At 46.4% G+C, this 21,000-nt stretch overlaps 1 protein-coding gene across 3 annotated transcripts in view; it reads left to right on the top strand.

Annotated features, from left to right (window-relative positions):
- baz1a (bromodomain adjacent to zinc finger domain, 1A) overlaps nucleotides 1–21,000 on the top strand; it is a 37,792-nt gene that overhangs the window by 9,510 nt on the left and 7,282 nt on the right. For all 3 annotated transcript variants that reach the window (XM_026151608.1, XM_026151606.1, XM_026151607.1), the window contains exons 8-23: nucleotides 2,211–2,453; nucleotides 2,558–2,653; nucleotides 3,599–3,737; nucleotides 6,001–6,132; nucleotides 6,800–7,120; nucleotides 7,233–7,398; nucleotides 8,328–8,435; nucleotides 8,743–8,804; nucleotides 8,888–8,985; nucleotides 9,660–9,904; nucleotides 10,023–10,207; nucleotides 10,304–10,434; nucleotides 10,511–10,653; nucleotides 10,762–10,913; nucleotides 11,094–11,165; nucleotides 11,279–11,361. In XM_026151608.1, the coding sequence (XP_026007393.1) occupies nucleotides 2,211–2,453; nucleotides 2,558–2,653; nucleotides 3,599–3,737; nucleotides 6,001–6,132; nucleotides 6,800–7,120; nucleotides 7,233–7,398; nucleotides 8,328–8,435; nucleotides 8,743–8,804; nucleotides 8,888–8,985; nucleotides 9,660–9,904; nucleotides 10,023–10,207; nucleotides 10,304–10,434; nucleotides 10,511–10,653; nucleotides 10,762–10,913; nucleotides 11,094–11,165; nucleotides 11,279–11,361 (2,376 nt within the window). The remainder of the gene's footprint in view (nucleotides 1–2,210; nucleotides 2,454–2,557; nucleotides 2,654–3,598; nucleotides 3,738–6,000; nucleotides 6,133–6,799; nucleotides 7,121–7,232; nucleotides 7,399–8,327; nucleotides 8,436–8,742; nucleotides 8,805–8,887; nucleotides 8,986–9,659; nucleotides 9,905–10,022; nucleotides 10,208–10,303; nucleotides 10,435–10,510; nucleotides 10,654–10,761; nucleotides 10,914–11,093; nucleotides 11,166–11,278; nucleotides 11,362–21,000) is intronic.

Below are 21,000 nucleotides of genomic sequence, written 5' to 3'. Positions count from 1 at the left end.
AGAGGGCAGGAGGGTCCATGTGATGGGTGACTGGGGTCTTTGATGATTTTCCCAGCCCTTTTCAGACACCGCCTCCTTTAGATGTCATTTATGGCAGGAAGTGGTGCTCTGGCGATGCGCTGGGTGGTTTTCACTGCAACGCCTTCTGGTCCGAGGTAGAGCAGCTCCCGTAGCAGACTGTTATACAGTTGGTCAGGATGCTCTGGGTGGTGCGGCGGTAGACGTTCACCGGTTCGAAGTTCACTACGTTGGCCTCATCAAGTTATGACCTCCAGCTTACACTGGAGCAGTTTGCGGCCGAGTGTGAAGCAATGGGAATGACAGTCGGCACATCCAAGTCCAAGACTGGTTGATTTCTGAATTTACAGTCATTTTTTCATTCTGACATTAAGACAGTTGATCTTAAATCACAAGAAAATGCGAAAATCATCATGAAATGCTACGAGAGAGTCTCAGTTTTAAAAACATATCCGCAGATTTTAAAAACAGCAAAGTTATATGCAACCATTTACCTAAAAATGCAGCCAGTGTCTTTTTTTGTACAACAATTTCAAACTACTAAAAATAAAATGACAGAACAGTTCGCTGCCACAGAATTTATTTGTGCCACTCCACAAAATAGTTTCTGTCCAACACAAGACAGAGGAGCCAATCACAGGCCTGCCAGCAGGTGTATCACTCCCCTGCGTTTACACTGCAAACGGCCTCTGGTGGCTTTTTGGCAGCGACTGTGACATTTGGTTTGTCTTCATTGTTCTGACACAAAACAAACGACTACACTCCAAACACACTGTGTGGCACCAATCTCTCGTCTCAAATCCCGCTAAAACTCACTCGCTCCTGAAACTTTCTCCTCTTCCTAAACAACCAAATATGACGTGGTCATGTCATTGTTCTTGTGTTTGACGTGGTGCATTTTCCCACCAATAGTAAACGGGTTCAGTGCGAGCAGAGTGCGCCTGTGAGCCTGTCCTTCCTGCTCTAAACATGATGATAGTATTCAGGAAAAAGCTTCGCATATATTCCACGTATAACTCTGGTTTGACTGGCCCATTAACACAATTTTAAAAACTTGTGTTGAAGGTGCGGACTTCAAACTATATACAAGTCGAAATGGAGACTTGGTGTGACTGCTCCTCAGTGATATATCATCTTAAATTGGTCGAGTGATTTGGATGCGACCCCAGAGGATGAAGCAGCTCTGTGCTGTTGACCAGTGAGGGGACAGTTTGACATTGATCGACAAATTGGGGCAGATGTTGTACCGGCCGTGTAAAAGTCACCCAAACTATATTTGATGTTTTGAAATAGCCTGTTTGTGCTTCACCAAATACACTTTTAATATTTTTTAGCAGAGAATGTAGTGACATAATCTTTAAATATCTGGTCAGTTTGTCAAGACGGAGCCTGTTTCCATAAGTGTAAATAAAAAGTCTGGCAACATCAGGCCCACACGGGTGTTAAAGCAAAACGCTGACATCACAACAGCAGCAGTGACGATGACGCCAGCACAGTTTAACATGGAGCCGTTAACGAGAAACAGGAAACGGGGGTGAGTCCAGGCTTGAGTTGAGTTTGCTCCTGCAGGGCGTTGGGAAGAGTGAGGGTTGATGTCTGCATTTAGTCGCACCAACGAGAGGCAGAGGGGCCTGCTGCTATCTAGTGGCAGCTTTTTGACAGTCATTAGAAGTAGCTGCTGTGTGGATTATCACACTGATGCTGTACATCAATGAAATCTGATTAGATTAGTCCACAGTGTTTTTAAGCGTCTAATCAGCCGGGCAGGCACACCCTGCATGCTCTCTTTGAAACGTCACAGTTTCACAACAACTTCTACTTAAACGTTGTGTTTATAAATGTGAGCTGGTGACATTAGCCTGACACGCTGCTATCTTGTTATGTTTTCCATTAAAAACTGCAAACTCTTCAAAAGTCTTGATATTAATTGTTGCTGCAGGCTGATCTTTGAGGAAACCACTCACACATGTTAGCTTCCATGTTTGTGTTAAAGTTTCTGTATCCACAAGATGAAAAGGTTTATTTGGTCCAGGTTACATAAACGTCATCCTTAGACAAAGAGTACATGTGTGCACCCTTCAAACTGTAGTATAACAGGAATGAGTGTCAGTGGTGTCTGCGGTTTACTCTCATTAGGTAAACCTGAAATGTTACGTTTGTGTAGAAATAAAGCATGTAAACGTTGTTTTCAGGCGAGTTCGTCTCTACTGAAAGCTGCAGAGGAGAAACTGAAGTTGCTACAGCAGAGGGAGGAGATGGTGGCTGCAGCTCAAGACAAGGCGCGACTGAAGAAAGAAAAGGAGGAGGTGCAAGAAGCCAAGCGGAGGGAGAGGGAGGACAAGGAAAGGCTAAGGGAGGAACAGAGACGCAGGTTTGAAGAGGAGAAGCAGAGGAGGAGGGAGGAGAAGGAGCGCAGGAAGCTGGAGAAAGACCGGGTAAGTATCTTTAATCATCAGATGTAGCTGCACGTCTGATGATTAAAGCTGCACATCAGAAAAAATTACAGGAATGATGTTGAGACATGTTTTCTGATTCACAGGAACGAGAGAAGTTAAAGGAGGAGAAGAAGAAATACGCAGAGCAGCTGAAGCTTTGGAGCAAACCCAGAGAGGACATGGAGTGTGAAGACCTGAAGGTCAGTGAATGCACCGCCTCTGCCATGAGCACATTTGGACAAGCGTGTTGACTGAAACTTTAGTGTTGGTCCAGGGGAACGAGCCAGTGGACGTCATTTACACAGTATACAACACAGTTGTCACATTTAAAAGAAGAAACATTAGCAAATGCAATGCTGTGTCTGAATACTCGGGATGAGGAAACTTTCACTTCCTCATTGTTTTGTGTTACACTGTTCCTCACTGACGGCATATGCCTGCATTTATCCATGCACTGTCATCTTTACATGAGAGAGTGACTCAGTAGTGCCTGTTGTTGTCTGAGGAGCCGTGAGACAAGCTTTAGAAGGAGCTTGGTCTAATGTAAATCAGAGGACGGTGTCTGTTGTAGTCTGTGCCCTCCTGTCTGTGGTGACGTGGCACTGAAGTCAGTATAGGTCACTGCTACAGAAGCATTAATCAAGTTTCAGTTGTTTCATTTTGTAAACACTGAGTCAGTTCAGTTTTATTTCTGCAGCGCCAAATCATAACAACAGTCTCCTCAAGGTGCTTTATATTGTAAGGCAGACCCTACAATAATACATACAGAACCCAACAATCACAAGACTCCTTATGAACAAGCACCTGGTGACAGTGGGAAGGAAAAACTCCCTTTTAACAGGAAGAAACCAGAACCAGGCTCATTGAGGGGCGGGGCCATAATGCTTTATCTATAAAGCCCACATGGTTTTTTGGACACCACCTAGACAGACAGCAATTTAAGGAGAACATGTGACTAAACATGTGACTCCTGGTCTAATTGGGGAGGGGACCAGAGAAGACCAGAGTCCCACATTGTTTTGGCAAAGTTACACACTGATTGATTTTAATGACCTCTGATTGACATAGCCGTGTCACGGGTGTCATTACTGCTGACGTGATTTATAATTTTACTGAATGTGTTCCTCTTTTGCTTCTCCCACCAGGAGCTGCCAAGGCCAATTCCAGTGAAAACCCGGCTTCCAGCAGAGCTCTTTGGAGATGCTCTGATGGTTCTGGAGTTCCTGCAGGCCTTTGGTGAGGCCTTTGACCTGAAGGATGAGTTCCCTGATGGGGTCTCTCTGGGTGAGAATACTTCTACATGCTCTTTGCAGTTGATGGCAGAATTATTCTTCCAGTGAAAGGTTCACAAATGCTTCAGCAGAGCCATGAATTTTCTACATAGCATTTCTAAACATGCTAGATTTCTTTATAAAGAATAAATTATTTCTATATGCACACCATTTAAAAATACAAGATTCCTGAAAAACTGTCCTTTTTATTGTGTTTTAACCAGAGATGGGCAGTAACGCTACTGTAATCAGATTACTTTTTCAAGTAACGAGTAAAGTAAGGGATTACTATTGCAAAAACGGTAATTAGATTACAGTTACTTTCCCGTAGGAACGCTGCGTTACTGCGTTACTAAAACCGTGATTTCTTTGCGAGATTGTCTCACGACAGTGACGTAAGCGAGTGCGACGTTAGTGACAACAGCTGTGTGCAGATCAACAGTGGATCACATATCGAGTGCAGAGAGAGTATGAGCGTGCAGCGTTTAAAGCGTGGAAGTACTGACCTTACTTTGAGTTTGATTCCATAAAAAGTGACAAAAACATTAGTGTCCGCTGTGCGTGGGAAGAAAACTTTTTACAGCGAAAAAAACCCCTAAACTTCCAACAAGCACCGAGTAGCTACGACGTAATGGGAAACTCACAGAGACACTCGCGGATTCTTCCACTGACCGCGGCACACCTGCACCCGGGTAAACCTCCGCCTACCCCACTCCTGCTTTACAGGTGAAAATAGAGCAACAGGACCACTGAGTCTTTGACTTTATTTATTTTCTGCTGTGTTTTACTTGCATCTATTTGAAAGACTGAGTGTAAACACAAAAAATATTTTTATTTTATGTGCTGGAATGTGCAGAAAATAGGTTTAAATGTTAAACTAATTTCTTCCAGTCAGAGAATGTTGCATATAATTAAATGTTTGCTTGATGCATAAAGTTAAAAGATTAAAACTAATAAAACGAGTTTTAAAAAGAGACTTTTCCATCTGATTACATTTTGTATGATGGATTATGTAGAAAAAGTAGAATTGGGCTGAAAGATCTATCACTTTATCACCTCTTCAGGTTGTAAATCGTGTTTTTAAAAAGTAACTAAGTAACTAATTACTTTTGAAAATGAGTAATCAGTTAAGTAACGGGATTATTTTTTGGGGGAAGTAATCAGTAATTAATTACTGATTACTTTTTTCAAGTAACTTGACCAACACTGGTTTTAACTTGGTAATGCTCAAAGCTTAAACTTAGGGGTTATCCCCCAATTTACCCAAAGTACAGAAACTCTGACAGGGGTTTGACCTGTTATTTGGAAAGCAGCATATCAAAAACATCCTAATCAGGCTGGATTTAAGAGTCGCTCACAAAGCAGGAAATTGATATACATCTAGTCAAGGTGGGGGGAATCATGACGACAGGAGAAAACCTTCAGCTGTCAGCGGCAAAACTGGGTCTGGGTCATTGCTTTGTCTTCAGAGGTGACAGTACATACATCGCTTCTGGTAAAGAAATGCCTCCTTTGAAATCCTGTGGGCTGAACATGCTGCATCTGTTATCCAGCAACAAGGATGCTCGTCGCCATCAGTGGGCTAATCGTTTGGATTCTGGTAGTTTTCAGTTTCAGTGAAATGTTATTGTTTCTATGTTCAAAGTACAATAACCAACCCAACTAAAACGAATGTTTCTAAAATCTGTGTTACTGCTCTGTTTAACAACATTTCCAGTGTGTCCTCGTCTGTACTCTGCTCCCAGACTGGTTACGTGTGATGCTGGGCTGTTTTGTGGCTAAAGTGATATGTAGATAAAGGAGGTTCTAATTATAGATGCTTCACCCGTTGCCTGCTGGTGGTGGTCAGAGGGCCCGGTGGCGCCAGTGTCCGGCAGCCTCGCCTCTGTCAGTGCGCCCCAGGGTGGCTGTGGTTACAATGTAGCTGCCATCACCAGTGTGTGAATGGGTGGATGTGTAAAGTGCTTTGGGGTCCTTAGGGACTAGTAAAGTGCTATATAAATACAGGTCATTTATAATCTGCTGCCTTTTCTTTCATTTTCTTTTCTTCTATGTAAAGTCCATCAGACTTTTTGCAGAACAGACAAATTCTTTTCTTTAACTTATTTAGAACTTCTACAGTTTTGTTACTCAGTCATTGGTAGAAGGGACTTTGATTTCAAATACCTATATCAAAGTGAAACACTGAGTTAGTTCTAACATACAGAGATGCAGGACCTTTATTGTTCAGTTTTCCAGTTTTCTGACTGCGATGTTTGACTGCTGTCTCCTTACAGAGGTTCTGGAGGAGGCTCTGGTGGGTTCTGATCCTGAGGGTCCTCTGTGTGAGCTGCTGTTTTTCTTCCTGACAGCCATCTTTCAGGCTCTAGATGAGGAGCAGGAAGAGGTAGCTGCAGACCAGGTTGAAGGTCAGACACACTTGCTGTCTTTGTTAGCAGTACACTACAGGAAACTGACAAACACAAGAAAAACCTTACACCCACAAGCTGTCCCAGTATCTGAATCTGATCATTTTCTCTATGAGCTGTGTTCAAGTCCCAGTGTAACATGGGGACACCGGGCCTTCCACTGTGTACCTGTGTTTGTTTGTTTACTGTAAATAAAGTGGACACTTGTACACACAGACAGGTGTTTGAAAGAGAAAATGATCAGATTCATGAAGCTGAACTTAAATGTGTGTAAATGATCGATATTTCTTCAGGTTTGGGCATATGTATGGAAATAGTTTTCCATTTGAAAATGTGTTACACATGCCGATCGTATCGTAAACATTTGCATCACAGCAAAATTCTCTCCACACTTAAAAGAGGGGAAGAATGTGAGCCCCCGAAAACTTCCCAACTGTTAAGCTGTGTTGAGTTTTATTGTCTGTAATTGGTCGATTCAGTCAGGATGTGAAACAGAAAAGGGGAAATTTAAAATTTTCCTCCCTTTTATTAAATTTTGCACTTGAGGAACATGCACACTTTTCACGTTTTTGAATGGTGAGACTTTTCAGCGGTCCTGTTCAGTTCTATGCATGTGTGCACAGTCTGTGTCATGTGTCTTTTGTTCTTACTATGCATGTGCCTTCAGACCTGACAGACGCTCTGGATGACGATTCTGACCCCACGTGTTCGGCTCTGAGTGCTATCGCCTCATTGGCTGCAGCTTGGCCTCAGCTGCATCAGGGCTGCAGTCTGAAGCAGCTCGACCTAGACAGCTGCACGCTGTCTGAAATCCTGCGCCTGCACATTTTGGCATCTGGTGCTGACTGTAACCACGGGAATGCAAAGTTCCGCTACCAGAAGCAAGGCGGGTTCACCGTAATGGACGACCCTTGTGTGGAGCTGCGACTGGCAGATCCAGCGCTGCTGAAGAAGCTGTCATCCACGGCAGTGTATGACCTCACCCCAGGTCAGATACCATCTGCTTTGTGTTCAAGAGTCAGCGAATATGTAACAGATCAGGTAATGATACAGTGATAGTGCTGTGTGCACGTTTCATCAGTCAGCATTGCTGTCTACAGGGGAAAAGCTGAGGATCCTGCAGGCTTTGGTGGGGAAGGTGCTGACATTGGCGTCCAGCAGAGACTTGATTGAAGACTGTGTGGAGGAGCAGCGAGCGGCGAGGCACGAACTGAGGGAGATTAGAGCTGAGCAGCACCGTAGGGAGAGGGAGGAGGCTGCACATAGGTATATGCACACGGGCGGGCACAGTTTACCAACAAATACACACAACTCGGCTGAAGAGTGAAGGTTATCTATCGGGCAGTGTAGATTTGTCAATATTGAAATCAATGTTCAGTCACCAGAACTGGTTAATAGACTGGTTCAGGCTTCTGTGCTGCAGTGTTTACGGGACCCAGTTCCTTCATAGTCTGTCCTACAGATGAGGACAAATAACCACCCGCCTGTGAAACCCTGTCAAATTTTGTAGTTTTGTTTTTTCTGTCATGAAAACGTTTCACCTCTCTCAAACGGTGGAGAGTCCCAGGCATTAAAACCCCCTCGAGGGTCGTTGACCCATTGATCATCTGCCTCATCACATGAGCCAAGGTGTGAAAAAAAAGAGTGGCCACTAGAGGTTTGGGGTCAAACCACTGTGTGACCTTGCCTCATCCTTTCATGTGGCCTAGTGAGGACATCTGACACTGAAGCCATGAGTTGAGCAAGGGCGGCGTGTCCAAATAGAGCTCACGTTAAGGGCTGTTCACATCACGAGACCAAAGATAAACGAGGTCCCATTTCTCTGAAATGATTCGAGCTGTTGAAAAGACACATTCGGAGGGTCGTCACGAGCTTGCACAGAGATGTAAGCACAATATGGAGCCGCCAAAAAGAAGGAGATCAGCAGATCGGGAGCACATTAAAAGCAATGCAGTGCATAAGTTAATGTAATTTGTTACATTGTCAACTGTGGCAAAAAAATAACAAACCACTTTGAGCCTTCAAAAACATTATACATCATGTACAATAGTTAAAAGAACCCGTATGTAATGAGAAGGATGTACAAAGGTACTCCTATATAGTGTGCTCACAATGCAGACATGCAGGGACACATGACCGTATATACAAAAGTCAAAGCTTGAACATGACCGGTTTAACCTGCTGTGTACTTCCAGGGTTCGTCTCCGTAAGGAGGAGAAGATGAGAGAGCAGGAGCAGAGGATGAGGGCGAAAGAGGAGAAGATGAAGGAACAGGAGCTCAAGGGACGACTTCAGACCAATGGGTACGCAGGGAACTGCAGACATTCGTAACTTTAGTGAACTGCCTCCTTCAGTAACTGGGAAGTGCAAAGTCATTTTATTCTGCCTGAAACGTTCAGACTTAAGATAAACAGCTGGCTTTCACATGTCGGTTACAGTCTTGGTAAAAACCAAGTAAAAGGGCATCTTTACCACGAGTGTATGACACTCCATCAGTCGTGTTAGCAATACTTAGGTCAATATTATAAAATCTTTGATTTTATTTGCCTTCCTACTGGTTTTCATTGAGTCTCTGACAGATATCAGAACGTTCTTGTATTTGTTCTGCAGTGACTCGTGTACAGAACATCACACTGGAAATGAAGAGGAGCAGAGCAGCAAGATAATGAAAGGTGAAAAAGACAACAAGAAGAAGCAGGAAGAACGATAACGTTTGTGAATGTCTGAAGTCAGATGTGTTTGTTCTGTCTTCCAGCCAAAGGAAACCAGAAAGAACAGCAGCAGCAGACGGCGTCTGACCTGAAACCTCCCACCAGCCTGACGGCAGAGGAGCTGGAGAGAGAGCAGGAGAAGGTCAGAAACAGACGCTGGTTATTAGTCTCTCTGTCAGGGAGTCGGGAACAGTTCTGCTGTTCACACTGTCATCGATACAAAGAGAGAGCATGTACGCACAGCACCGTCATACAGCAGCTATATCAGTCACCAACACTTCAGTGTTCTTTGAACATCCTAGTTCTTGTTGTCGTCTGATCTGAACGGGCTTTTAATTAAAGCCTTCTGCCAAAGTCCAGGCGTTTGAAACTGCTTTTAAAACCAGCGTTTTTTCCCCCTGTAGCAATCAGAATTATAAGTGGATGATTTACCGTTCCACTTGATTGTCTTAGTTTATTCAGTCTTTATTATTATTTTTATTTTAAGTTATTACAATCAGAACAAACACAACCGGGGCACAGGAAAGAGGAGAAGAGGGAAAAGACTGAAAATCTGCTTCAACAAGCAGAAAGAAAACAACACAGCAGGGAAACCATGGCAACAACCACACAACAGTAAATAATAAATACTGAATGGTACTGAGCAGCACACAGGACTAATGATGTTCAGAGGCGTGTGTGTGTGTGAACATGTCTGTATTCATAAAGCACTTTTTGTTTTTCGTGGCGTCTTCTTCAGCCAACTTTCTTAGTGAGAATGACAAAAGCCTAAAAAGCAGAAGAATTCAGTTTGATCCAGCTCTGTCGTCACTGCAGGTCAGAGAGCTGCAGGAACGCATCCAGAAAGCTGCAGCCTGCACCTGCCTGTTGCCTTTGGGTAGAGATCGTCTGTATCGCCGATACTGGCTGTTCCCTTCAGCCTCCGCCCTTTTTGTGGAGGCAGACCACTTCGGCCTGACCGAGGACATGCTGCAGCCTAGCCCAAAACCTGACCAGGACACAAGCACCACCAAGGTGGAGAAAGGAGAGGAAATGGCCAAGGATAAAGCAGCTAGTACAGGGTAGGTAACATTTTATACTGGGAGTGAACCAGTTAGTTTTACACACATAACACAGCTTTCTGATGGTGACGTGACTAAAAAGTGCCGCCTCAAATCCCGCCCCGCTCCACATCTGCAGCCCACCAATCAACCAGTCCAACCAGTGGTCCTTCTACAGTTCACTGGAGGAGGTTGATCATCTAATCGAGGCTCTGAATCCTCGAGGTCACCGAGAGAGCAGCCTGAAGGAGGCGCTGCTGCAGGAGAGAGAGAGGCTGCAGCACCTGCTGAAGAGCTGTGACAGAAACAAATACGAGCACACAGGTAAGAGAGCCTGAGCCTAAATACATGGGTGGACATTAGGACTACAAATATTATTCAGATGCAGGTAGTAATCACTCACACCTTTTCTTTACCCAGAGGATCAAGAGTCATCCCAGGCACTCCCAGAATGCACTGCTGCAGCTGAGTCTATGATGGAGGTGAGACTCAGAGAGCTTCTGCTGGATATTGAGGACCGGATCCACCAGGGAACTCTGGGAACTCTGAAGGTGAGAGTTCCTGCTGACGATGGTAAAGGATGGGTATCCTAAGCCACAGCTGACTCATCTCTCTTTTGATGTTCAGGTGATGGATAGACAGGTATGGCGCTTGGCGTTAGAAGCTGGAAATTATGAGCTGCTCGCTTCTGATGGCAGAGAGAACACGGGGATGAACGGAAGAGTGGAGGCCATGGAGGTGGACTCTGCCCACCTGAGAGCCAGAGACAGGTGCGTAGTTTGGCCATGATGATCCAGTGTCCAAATCAGGGTTTCAGTCTTCGTGCGTTCAAAGCTGAACGTTCCTGTGTGCGGTGTAAACAGCTGCTTATTCTTCAGGCTTCAGGAGGTGAAGTCTGACAGCTCTGCAGCGTATGGGTCCAGCGGCAGTGGAACTCCTCAGGTGGTCAGCAACTCTGTACGAATCCTGGCTCAGGCTCTTACCAACATTGAGCAAGGCATCGAGAGACGCTTCCTCAAAGCTCCGCTCGGTGAGTTTCTTTACATGATCGCATGTAAATGGTGTGTGAGAGTGAAGGTGACTGCCTGACAGAAGAGCAGGAAAGGGCAAAATGTTGGTGGCACCAAAACTATTAGAGCTACATGTTTAAATGTACTAAACCTTTCCACTTATGTTTACCGCATAACAACTGCCTCTTTCACATCTGCAGCTGATGAAGACTCAAAGAAGGACCATAAGATGAAGAACAAAAAGAAGAAAGATGAGGACCAAGCCAGTGATGGTATGACTGTCTTCTAATAATATTATCATCTGGTTGATATTCTACATTTCTCAGTAGAGCCGGGTTTCTATTTTAAAAATAAAAATCACTGTGGTCTTACCTGTGTGTGTCAGATGGCAGCGACTGTGGTAGAGTCAGTAAAACGGTGTTGGAGCGATGGAGGGAATCTCTGCAGTCCTGCTCCAGCCTGTCTCAGGTCAGATTATTACATATCCCATCTCAGTTATGTTCACTGCGTTTATTTTATCTTAATGAAAATCTGTTTATGGTCATGCAAGTTCTTCTTCTGAGCTGTTCACATGTTTGTATGACAGAGTGGAATTTACAGAATCAGTAATTGTTTTTTTTATGCAACACTATGTGATACAACAGCCTCCCACACACACAGTCCCAGCTGTCCAGCTAGTCTGTCTTAATGAGGAGCCTAAAAACTACCTGCTGGTTACAGCTGCAGAAATGTAGAGCTGGGTACCCAAACTCTACTGAAGGAGGAGAGTCTGTCACTAAGAGTATGTTGTGTTCAATCCAGATGTAATGCATTTGCAACATCATCATAAGCCAGAGCTTTAAGGGAGTTGTGTCTCTTTCCTTCCAACGAGTGAGAATAAGCTTCTTTGCAAAAATAATACAGTAGGATATAAAACATGGCTTTGCACTGTCTATCCCCACAGCATCATTAAAAATGCCCAGAATAGTTGTCAGTGGATCAGAGCTCAGCTGCACGCGAAGAATTTGACACATTGAATCAAAGATGTCTGCCCCTTTGGACAAAAAGGTTTCTTCAGCTGGAGAGCATTTCTCACAGGAGAAAATTAACCTTCCTCTTTAAAAGTGTAGATGTAGAGCATTGAATTGAGTCAAGCACTGTCTTGCATCATAAGAGCATTTATGGATATTCTCCAAAACCTTTTCCCAGTGAATATCAGTGATTGTAATACCTAATCCCTCTTCTCATTTAGTTAAAGGACGAGTTCACAGGGCTCACTGACATTAGGCTCTGATAGATGCAAGAACGTTGGGTTACTTAACATAATCCCTGGTTCTTTGATAACAGAGTGAGGTGTTTCACTATGGGAATCGCCTTGGCGTGACCAACTACGGAAGCTCCAATGCCACCACGTCTGTCTATGACAGACCTGTCGAGCCGTGCTCAGGGCTCCGCCCCCTCGTACTAACACGGCCGACCAGCTCCTCCTAACTCATTCCAAGCAGATTTCTTTCCGTGCCTAAGCAAGGAGGGAAGTGTTGGTGAAACACCTCACTCTGTTATCAAAGAACCAGGGATTACGTTAAGTAACCCAACGTTCTTTTTCTAACTTCGCTCGGTGTTTCACTATGGGAAACATGGCCCACTCCCAGATTGCGCCAGCTCCCGAAGCTACTCTCCAGTGCTACTCAAGGATCTCAGGTCGAACCTGAGGCACCAGAATCCAGCACTGCCTGAGCCAGGGATGACTGTGCAACATCCAGCCGATAAAACCGGACAAACGTGTGCGGCGTAGCCCAGCTTGCTGCCGCACAAATATCCTGGACTGATACACCTCTGAACAAAGCCCAGGATGTGGCCACACCCCTAGTGGAGTGAGCTTGGAGTCCCGGGGGGTCCTGCGAGCCCTTACAGCTATAAGCCAGAGCTATGGCCTCTACAATCCAATGAGCTAGCCTCTGGCGTGATACGGGCCTGCCCTTGTGAGGTGAGGCCCAGGAAACAAACAGCTGATCCAACTTCCTGAATCCAGCTGTTCTGTCAACATAAGTCCCCAAGGCCCGGACAGGGCACAAAGTGTTCAGCCTCTGCTCCCTCTCGGAAGAGAATGGAGGGGGGTGAAAAGCTAGGAGCTCTACTGTAGGGCACCTGTATGATGTTTCCAACACTTTAGGGACAAAGGCTGGGTTGAACCTCAGGTGTGCTTTAGTGAGTCCCGGGGCCAACTGTAGACAAGAGGGGTGAATAGACAGAGCCTGTAATTCACTAACTCGCTTGGCTGTGGTTAGAGCCAACAGCAGAGTGGTTTTAAGAGAGAGAAACTTCAACCCCCACTGAGGATGTCTAAAACGACTGACGGATCCCATAAAGCAGGGGTGCTCAATACGTCGATCGCGATCGACCAGTCGATCGCAAAGGTAGTATTGGTAGATCGCATGGCATTAAAAAAATAGATGCCAGCCTATCATCCATCCCGTCACTTGATTGATACAGGGAAGCCAGTCAGATGACATCAGATTTTTTCTGACGCTTAGGTCGCTGCGCATGCGCAAACAGCGGCGTGAAGTGTAGTAAAACTGACAAGCTAGTCAGCGAGTTAACTCCAATTTTTAGCTCTCGGTTTTTTCTCTTAAACCTGGCCGTCAGCAGCTACTGTCCGGACTATGCATCCCTGGCTGATTCAATTCAGTGCAAGTCATCAGAGTAAACTCAGGTAATGACAAAAAATTTACATAGTTAATTGTGTTGTGAAATATTGGATATTGCGGTTATGCATGTATATACATTGTAGATATAAAGAATCCTCAATATATTTATAAATAAGTATATGTTTTGGATTTTTGTAGTGGGTAGATCATTTTGACTTGGTCATTTTATAAGTAGCTCACATGCGGAAAAAGTGTGAGCACCCCTGCCATAAAGGGACCAGTGGTCTAGAAACTGGGAGCGTTCGACGCACCCCTCTCATGAAGCGACATACAAGGGGGTGCTGCCCGGCAGGTTTATCACCAAACCCCATGTGGCAGGCTGAAATAGCTGCTAAATAGACCTTTATGGTGGAAAAAGCTTTCCTTTTGTCCAGCAAGTCTTGAAGAAAACACAACAGCTCCACCACTGAACACTGAAAAGGGATAATCTGCTTTTCATGGCACCACTTTTCAAAAACACGCCATTTACTGCTGTAAATGGAACAAGTGGAGGAGGCTCTGGCATTCTGAATGGTTTCAATAACCTTCGGAGGCATGCCTGCTGCCTTCAAATTCCACCTTTCACGGGCCAGGCCCAGAGAGCAACCTGGTCTGGATAGGGATGGTATATCTCCCCCCCGCAGAAGGTCCCTGCGGATGGGGAGTGGCCATGGCTCGTCCACCAGAAGCTGGATGATTTCTGCTATCCAGTGTTTGGATGGCCACCGTGGAGCTATCAAAATCAGTGACAGCCCCTGATCCCTCACTCTGATCAGTGTTGGGGAGATCAGGCTGAGGGGAGGGAAAGCATACAGCAGAGTTTTTGGCCATGAATGGGCCAGCGCATCTGCGTCTGACAGGGAGAAAAACAGAGGGCACGGTGTGTTTTCTCACGAGGCGAAGAGATCTACGGCAGCCTGGCCGTATCTCTGCCAAATCTGCTCCATCACCTGTGGGTGAAGCCTCCATTCTCCGAACAGTGGATTTCCTCTGGACAGGAGGTCCGCCCCCCTGTTCAGAATTCCTGGCACGTGAGTTGCCCGAAGGGAGAGGAGCCGAGTGCTGCTCCACACAATTATTTCCCTGGCTAACCTGTGTAGCTGCCGGGAACGGGTGCCGCCCTGGCGGTTGATATAAGCAACAACAGTGGAGTTGTCTGTTTTCACTAAAACATGTTGACCCCGGAGATACGGCAGAAAATGCCGTAAGGCTAGGAGCACCGCGCGGAGCTCCAGCACATTTATGTGATTCAGAGTGAGTCTCTGTGACCAAACGCCATTCACTGCTCTGCCCATCATAGTCGCACCCCAGCCTGACAGGGATGCATCTGTGGTCAGCGTCACCCTGGATGATACTCCCCTGAGAGGTACCAGCGAGAGCTGTCGGGCTCCTCCAAGGCCGGAGAGCCGCGATACACGGCTGCGTTATTTTTACACCATGACTGAGATGTCGGCGACCCACCGCTGAAAGTCTCTCATCATAAGCAGCCCCAAATGTACCACCGATATCACCGAGGCCATGAGGCCATGGAGGCGCAGACAGAGTCGGAACCGCACGACTTTCCCCAGCTGAAAACGGGAAAGACAGTGAGTGAAGGATGCGATCCTCCGCTCTGAAAGTGCGATAAGAGATGGAGTCTATTCTGAGCCCCAGATACTCTGTAAACTGTGCGGGTTCCAAGTGGCTCTTTTCCAGGTTGATTGTGATTCACACGAGGTGGTAGGTGATTTGCTACCACCTCGGAGTCTTTTATCGCCTGCTCGTGCGATCGTGAGCATATTAGATAATCGCCGATGTAAAAGAATATTCTGATGCTGCCGTTCCTTAACGGAGGCAGCGCTGCCTCCACACATTTGCTGAACACCCTTGGGGCTAAGGATAGCCCGAATGGGATAGTTTGAAACTCGTACGCTACGCTCTGATAAGCGAACGTGAGATATTTCCTGTGTGGAGGATAAATGGCGATGTGAAAAAATGCGTCTGATAGGTCGATTGTAACAAACCAATCGCCTGTGTGAATTGAGCGACAAAGCGTCTTGTGTGTGAGCATTCTGAACGTGTACTTTCTCAAATGCTTGTTTAACACACGCAGATCCAGAATAGGATGGAGTGACGTTCCGTCCTTTTTCGGGATGAGGAAATAGCGGGAGTAAAAGCCCTGCTGAGCGGCTTCGCTCGGTACCGCACTGATCGCCTATTTGTGTAACAGGGAGGATATTTCCTCCTCCAGCACATTCGCTGAATCGCGACTGGCCACAGAAGCTAACACTCCGCCGAATCTCGGGGGTTTTACCGCAAACTGTAGTCTGTAACCATGGGAAATGGTTGACGAGACCCAGGGATGAACTGCGCATGCGCGCCACCGCTCCGGCCGCGCTGCGAGCGGGCCTCTGAAGAAGCGGTAGCGTGACGTCACCCCTGTCTCCCGGAAGGAGTTGGGGTCTCCCCCTCGGGAAGAGCGTGAGCTCCCCCCGCTGGGAACAAAGACAAATGGCAGTGACTTTCTTGTGTTTTTATTTTTGAAACTGGGGGGACATTCTGCCCTTGGCAAACTGCCTGGCTGCAGAAATGCACGTTTTATTTCTTTTGTTACCCCCAAACCACAGTGAAGTGTCTGGTGACTCTGGGCAGTGCTTGGTGACACAGAAGGAATGCTTGGTGACACTGCGCCATTTGTCCACAAGTCTGTCCTCCCTGAACTGGAGGAGGAGACTGAGAGGGTGCTCCTGGTGAACTGGAAACTTCCAGAGACCCTGAACCTTGGAGTGATTTGGTTACCCCTTCTAACACCTTCCTTCTCTTTGGGGGATAAGAGAGGGGTGACACAGAATGCTGCAGGTGTGCTTGGCTGACCACTTCTTTTTCCCCTCTCTGGGGTGTGACGGCGTGTTCTTTGCAGCAGCTGCTGCAAAGGAATGCTTGCCCCAAGGTCTTTGGTTCTCTACCTTGCCCTGGTGGGCACCCTGCTGGTCTCCTGCTCCTCTCTGCATTCTGACCCCACTCTGTCTCCCTCTCACAGCTGCTGCTGTTGCGGCAAAGCCAGCTCTTGGCACCTGCTGGGGCTGAGAGTTAGGTTTTCTGGGTAAGCAGAGGTTGAATGCTTCTCCCTCCTGCTTTCTGCGGGTGCTTGTTTCTCTCATTCTCTCCAGGGCTGGGCCAAAGAGACCCTTAGTTGGGTCATAGGCTGCATCCATGACCTCAGCCTTCTGAGCATCACCTAGGCCTGACAGGTTTAGCCACAAGGCTCTCTCACCCGCGACTGCAAGATCATTAACCACGCAGATTTCATCCCAGAGGACTGGGTTCTGGGAACCCGAGTCAAGCTGACGGCCCATGTCTTCCAGAATTTCTGCCTGATAGGCTGATGGCAGTGTGACTGCATTAAGCGAGCAAACTGACTGTGCAGCATATTTGTACATCCTTTGATAAATAGATGCCGTGAGGCGATCTATCTTGTTGGGCAAAGAAATGCTAGAAGAAGCTGAGATTGCCCTGCGGTTAGGGTGAAGGTTCGGTCAGCCCCAGTTCACCCATCCCCTGGATCTCAAGCTTAGAGAAGCCCTTGGTCAGAAGCTTGCTTTTAAAAGAGCTTGACCAATAGCGATTCATTTCTTTCATGCAGGCCGGGACTGCTGGCAGAAGCTGCTTCAATGGCGGCAAGGCTGGAGGGAGCCTTTTGCCGTCATACAGGTCGCGTTCTGCCCCTTCGGCATCCTGGGCGGCTGGACATGGGATGCCTAGCTTGGCCCGTTTGCAGACCTCGTACAAATTGCTGTCCACCGGGGATGCAACTTCAGCCACACTCGGTGTCCTGGACTGCTGGGGAGGAAAGGTAGAGTCATCCTCCTGTTCCTCATCCATGTCCACCAGGTCGAGGAGGTCTGAGTCGGCATCGCCCTCCGCGTCCTCGCCACCCGGCTCGCCCACGTTTTGATCGAGGAGGTCCTCGAACGATGGGGGCATGAGCAGGTCCTCTTCTTCCATCATGTCCGCCCAGCTTGTGGAGGCTCGCGGATGACGGATATTGCTCGTAGCAGTAGCGGCCAACAGGCAGGGGTCCTGACTGTTCGTTACTGCTACTCTAAGCCTCCTTTCCAGGACTTTCTCTGGCATCAAAGCACAGTGTGGGCATCCCTGAGGGCCACCAGTGAAGCCTGAGCATGCTTGGCACCCATACAGATGATGCACATTGGATGAGGGTCCCTGCCCGAGATGGGGGCATTGACGGGGCACGGGCGGGATGCAGCCTCTTTGGCCTTCGGCTCCGACCTTTTGGCAGGAGTAGGAGCCGCAGACATGGTTAGCGGAAAGGGGTGAGACTAGGCTACACCAGGCTCGTTTCGACACGTTAGCCCGTAAGTAGCTAGGACTAGCAGCGGGTGTTAAATCCGAGCCAGTCGCTGCGAGAGTCAGCTCGTCATGACACGTTAGCTGCACTCCTCTAGCCAATAGAGATTGAAAATGTGACGTCATTCAGGGGTAAAACCGCAAAGGATTCTGGGAACTCGTGGCAAGAGGTACTAGCGCACACAGGCTTTCAATTGAAATCCGTTACACAGCAATAAAAAGAAACACAAAAATGGCAAGAAGCTGTTGTATTATTAACTGCAATAGCCGGTCGCATGACAGCCACGGGAAGCCGACGGGTAAAGAGATCGGTTTTTATCGGATTACGTCGTTGAAGAGAAATTGTTCGAGTCGTGTTTCCGAAGTAACAAAGAGGCGACGGATGGCCTGGATTGCAGCCATTCAAAGACCAAATATAACGTCCCAGAACCCTCCAGCTCACAGGTTAGTCTGCTCCAAGCATTTCCACAAAGGTCAGTCTGCTGAACAGAAATGGTCGTGCTATGCTCCTTTGTTTATTGTGCATAAATAGTGAATTGTCCTGACACAATATTGTGTTTCGTTTCTGTTATTATGGTACATTGACAAAAACATATACTTTTATTCACAGGGTAAAACAGGTTTTTTGTATCACTAATTGTCCAGTACGATTACAACATACAATATTATCGTCACTACTACATTTCTGTAACGAACCAGAAATTATTTCCACTACTAATTAATTACCGTTGAGCTCAAAGGTCCTATTAATAAACGGTTAACGAATGTGTATTTATGAAGACAATTTGTGAGACTGGTAAACTTATGATACGTACGATGGTCTGTCGTTCTACACGGTGCATTTCAAGGTCCTGCACCCATCCGTCCGTAAACTGTACCTGGGCTTGTTGCAGTGACCTGAAGTTACTAAACTTCATGAGTGTGTGCACTCACTCCAAGAACCGTATAATTATAAATATGAGCGTGGTGAAAGTTGGGCAGCACGCTAACGTCTTTTGTCCCTCTGTGTGCTCGTAAGGGTCTAACCCTTTCACTCCTTTGATTTTTTCCTCGTATCTTTTCTTTGACTTTTCATCAAGTCTGTCTTTGTACGGACCGGCATTGTTCTGCTTCGTTTTGTACATACCTTTTTGGGGGGCAAAGAAAAAGCAACAAGGTATTGGAACCGGAGAATGAACGTTTTGCGGTGCAGCATTTGATGCGGTACTTGGATTGTTTTTGCCTCGAGTTCCCGACATGTAATTTGCGCGAAAGTCATGTGGTCTGTCAATCTCTATATCATTAGCAACTTAATGCTAACCGAACCCTAGGTCGACTAACAAGCTAATGCTAGTGAGACGCTAATGTGGTTCGTGGCCTGCTAACAAGTTAATGCTAGCCGGACACTGAACGAACAGCTCGCCGTAACGCGTTAGCCCGAGTTACACAACATCGGCTACCTCGCTAACTAAAACCAGGAACCGCTGGGACAGCTCGCCTGACGCATTGCTGTTCCACAGTGCAACTCTAAGTACACTTCTTTCGAAGGACTTACTCAGCACGATCCAAACTGGAACCGGAAAAACTGCGTTCGGCGACGTGCTCCTACACGGGACGCCTGAAAACTGTTAAGCAGCTAATCAAGTTAGCCTGGATGCGCTGTGGGAGCTAAAAGTAGTTTGTCACGGGAAGAAAGCGAGAATGAGTTAGGAGGAGCTGGTCAGCCGTGTTAGAATGAGGGGGCGGAGCCCTGAGCACGGCTCGACAGGTCTGTCATAGACAGACATGGTGGCATTGGAGATTCCGTAGTTGGTCATGCCGAGGCGATTCCCATAGTGAAACACCGAGCGAAGCTAGACAAAGAAAGTAATTTCTTCCTACGAGGTGAAAGTTGCAGACTTTTATCAAGACATTAATTGTTAAGACTCTCACAGCCCTGTACGCATTTCCTGACAGAGTCTCTTATCTGCAGGTATCTGGAAAAGTTTCTCCCTGGTAGCTTGAAAGAGGCAAAGACACTCTCCCAGTGTTGATTAGTGGTTGTCCTACCTGTTTCCAAAGTCTAAATGTGTTATGTAGAATAGATATGATAGGATAAAGACTTCAAATTAAAGTGTAGTTTAATCTGCTTAAGAATACGTATGGTGCTATGTATTACCACATTGCTGTCATACATAGGCTGACGAGCTTCCTGCTCCAGTTACAACCATGTAGAGCAGGACTGTCCAACCTTTTTTGCGCCACGGACCAGTTCATGTCCAACAATATTTTCATGGACCGGCCTTTAAGGTGTTGCGGATAAATACAACAAAATTAAACCAGTACCCAAAAAAAAGAAGATTTGTTCATAACACAGAGAAAAAGACCCAGTGAACCCAAGGTAACAATAAAAAAGATTACAAAATAACGCGAAATAACATTTTAAAAACCATGAATTTCACATAAGTAAAGATGAGTGAACTCAATTTTGTAAATGTGATTTAGCAAGAAATAACGGGAGATTTTGAAATGAATATAACTACTTTGGCAAAATTATCATCTTAATGCCATTATAGAGGGAGCGTGTTTACTGTATACTCAACTGGAGCTCAGATATTAAGGGAGAGAAGTTAGATTTCAATAGCGAGGAATAGCACTTTGTAAGCTGAATACCCAAATACGTGAACTTCTCATAAGCTGTACCGAATGGGAGGTTTTGTAGCCAAGATGAGTTACTCACATGTTACCAGTAGCGGTTTTAGATACGGGCGGTATCGTGGTGGGGGGGGGCGGCATCACGGACATCGGCAAAAAAAAAAAATTCTCGTACTCATGCTGCCCCGATGTCAGCCAGCGCATACTGGGAATGGCACAGGCACCGATCGGTTTTCTATCGCCCATTTGCTGGGAGTAAGGGCGCCCTCCGTTTGCGGCACAGAGAGGAGAGGGCGGGGCGGCGGGGGATGCTCTGGCTGGAGCAGCAGCTAATAACCAACTCGCAAAATAAAAACAAAACAACAAACACGAAAACACCAGACATCATGATACAGACTTTATAACCTAACTTTATAATTTGCACTGATGTTTTTTTGAAATTCTGTACACGAAAAGTGAGCGCGAGAGCCGTCGGTGCACC

The sequence above is a fragment of the Astatotilapia calliptera genome, chromosome 19 (genome assembly GCF_900246225.1).
Source record: "Astatotilapia calliptera chromosome 19, fAstCal1.2, whole genome shotgun sequence".
Lineage (NCBI taxonomy): Eukaryota > Metazoa > Chordata > Actinopteri > Cichliformes > Cichlidae > Astatotilapia > Astatotilapia calliptera.
The sequence above is the reverse complement of the archived record's forward strand: the minus strand, read 5'-3'. Positions and strand labels throughout refer to the sequence as shown.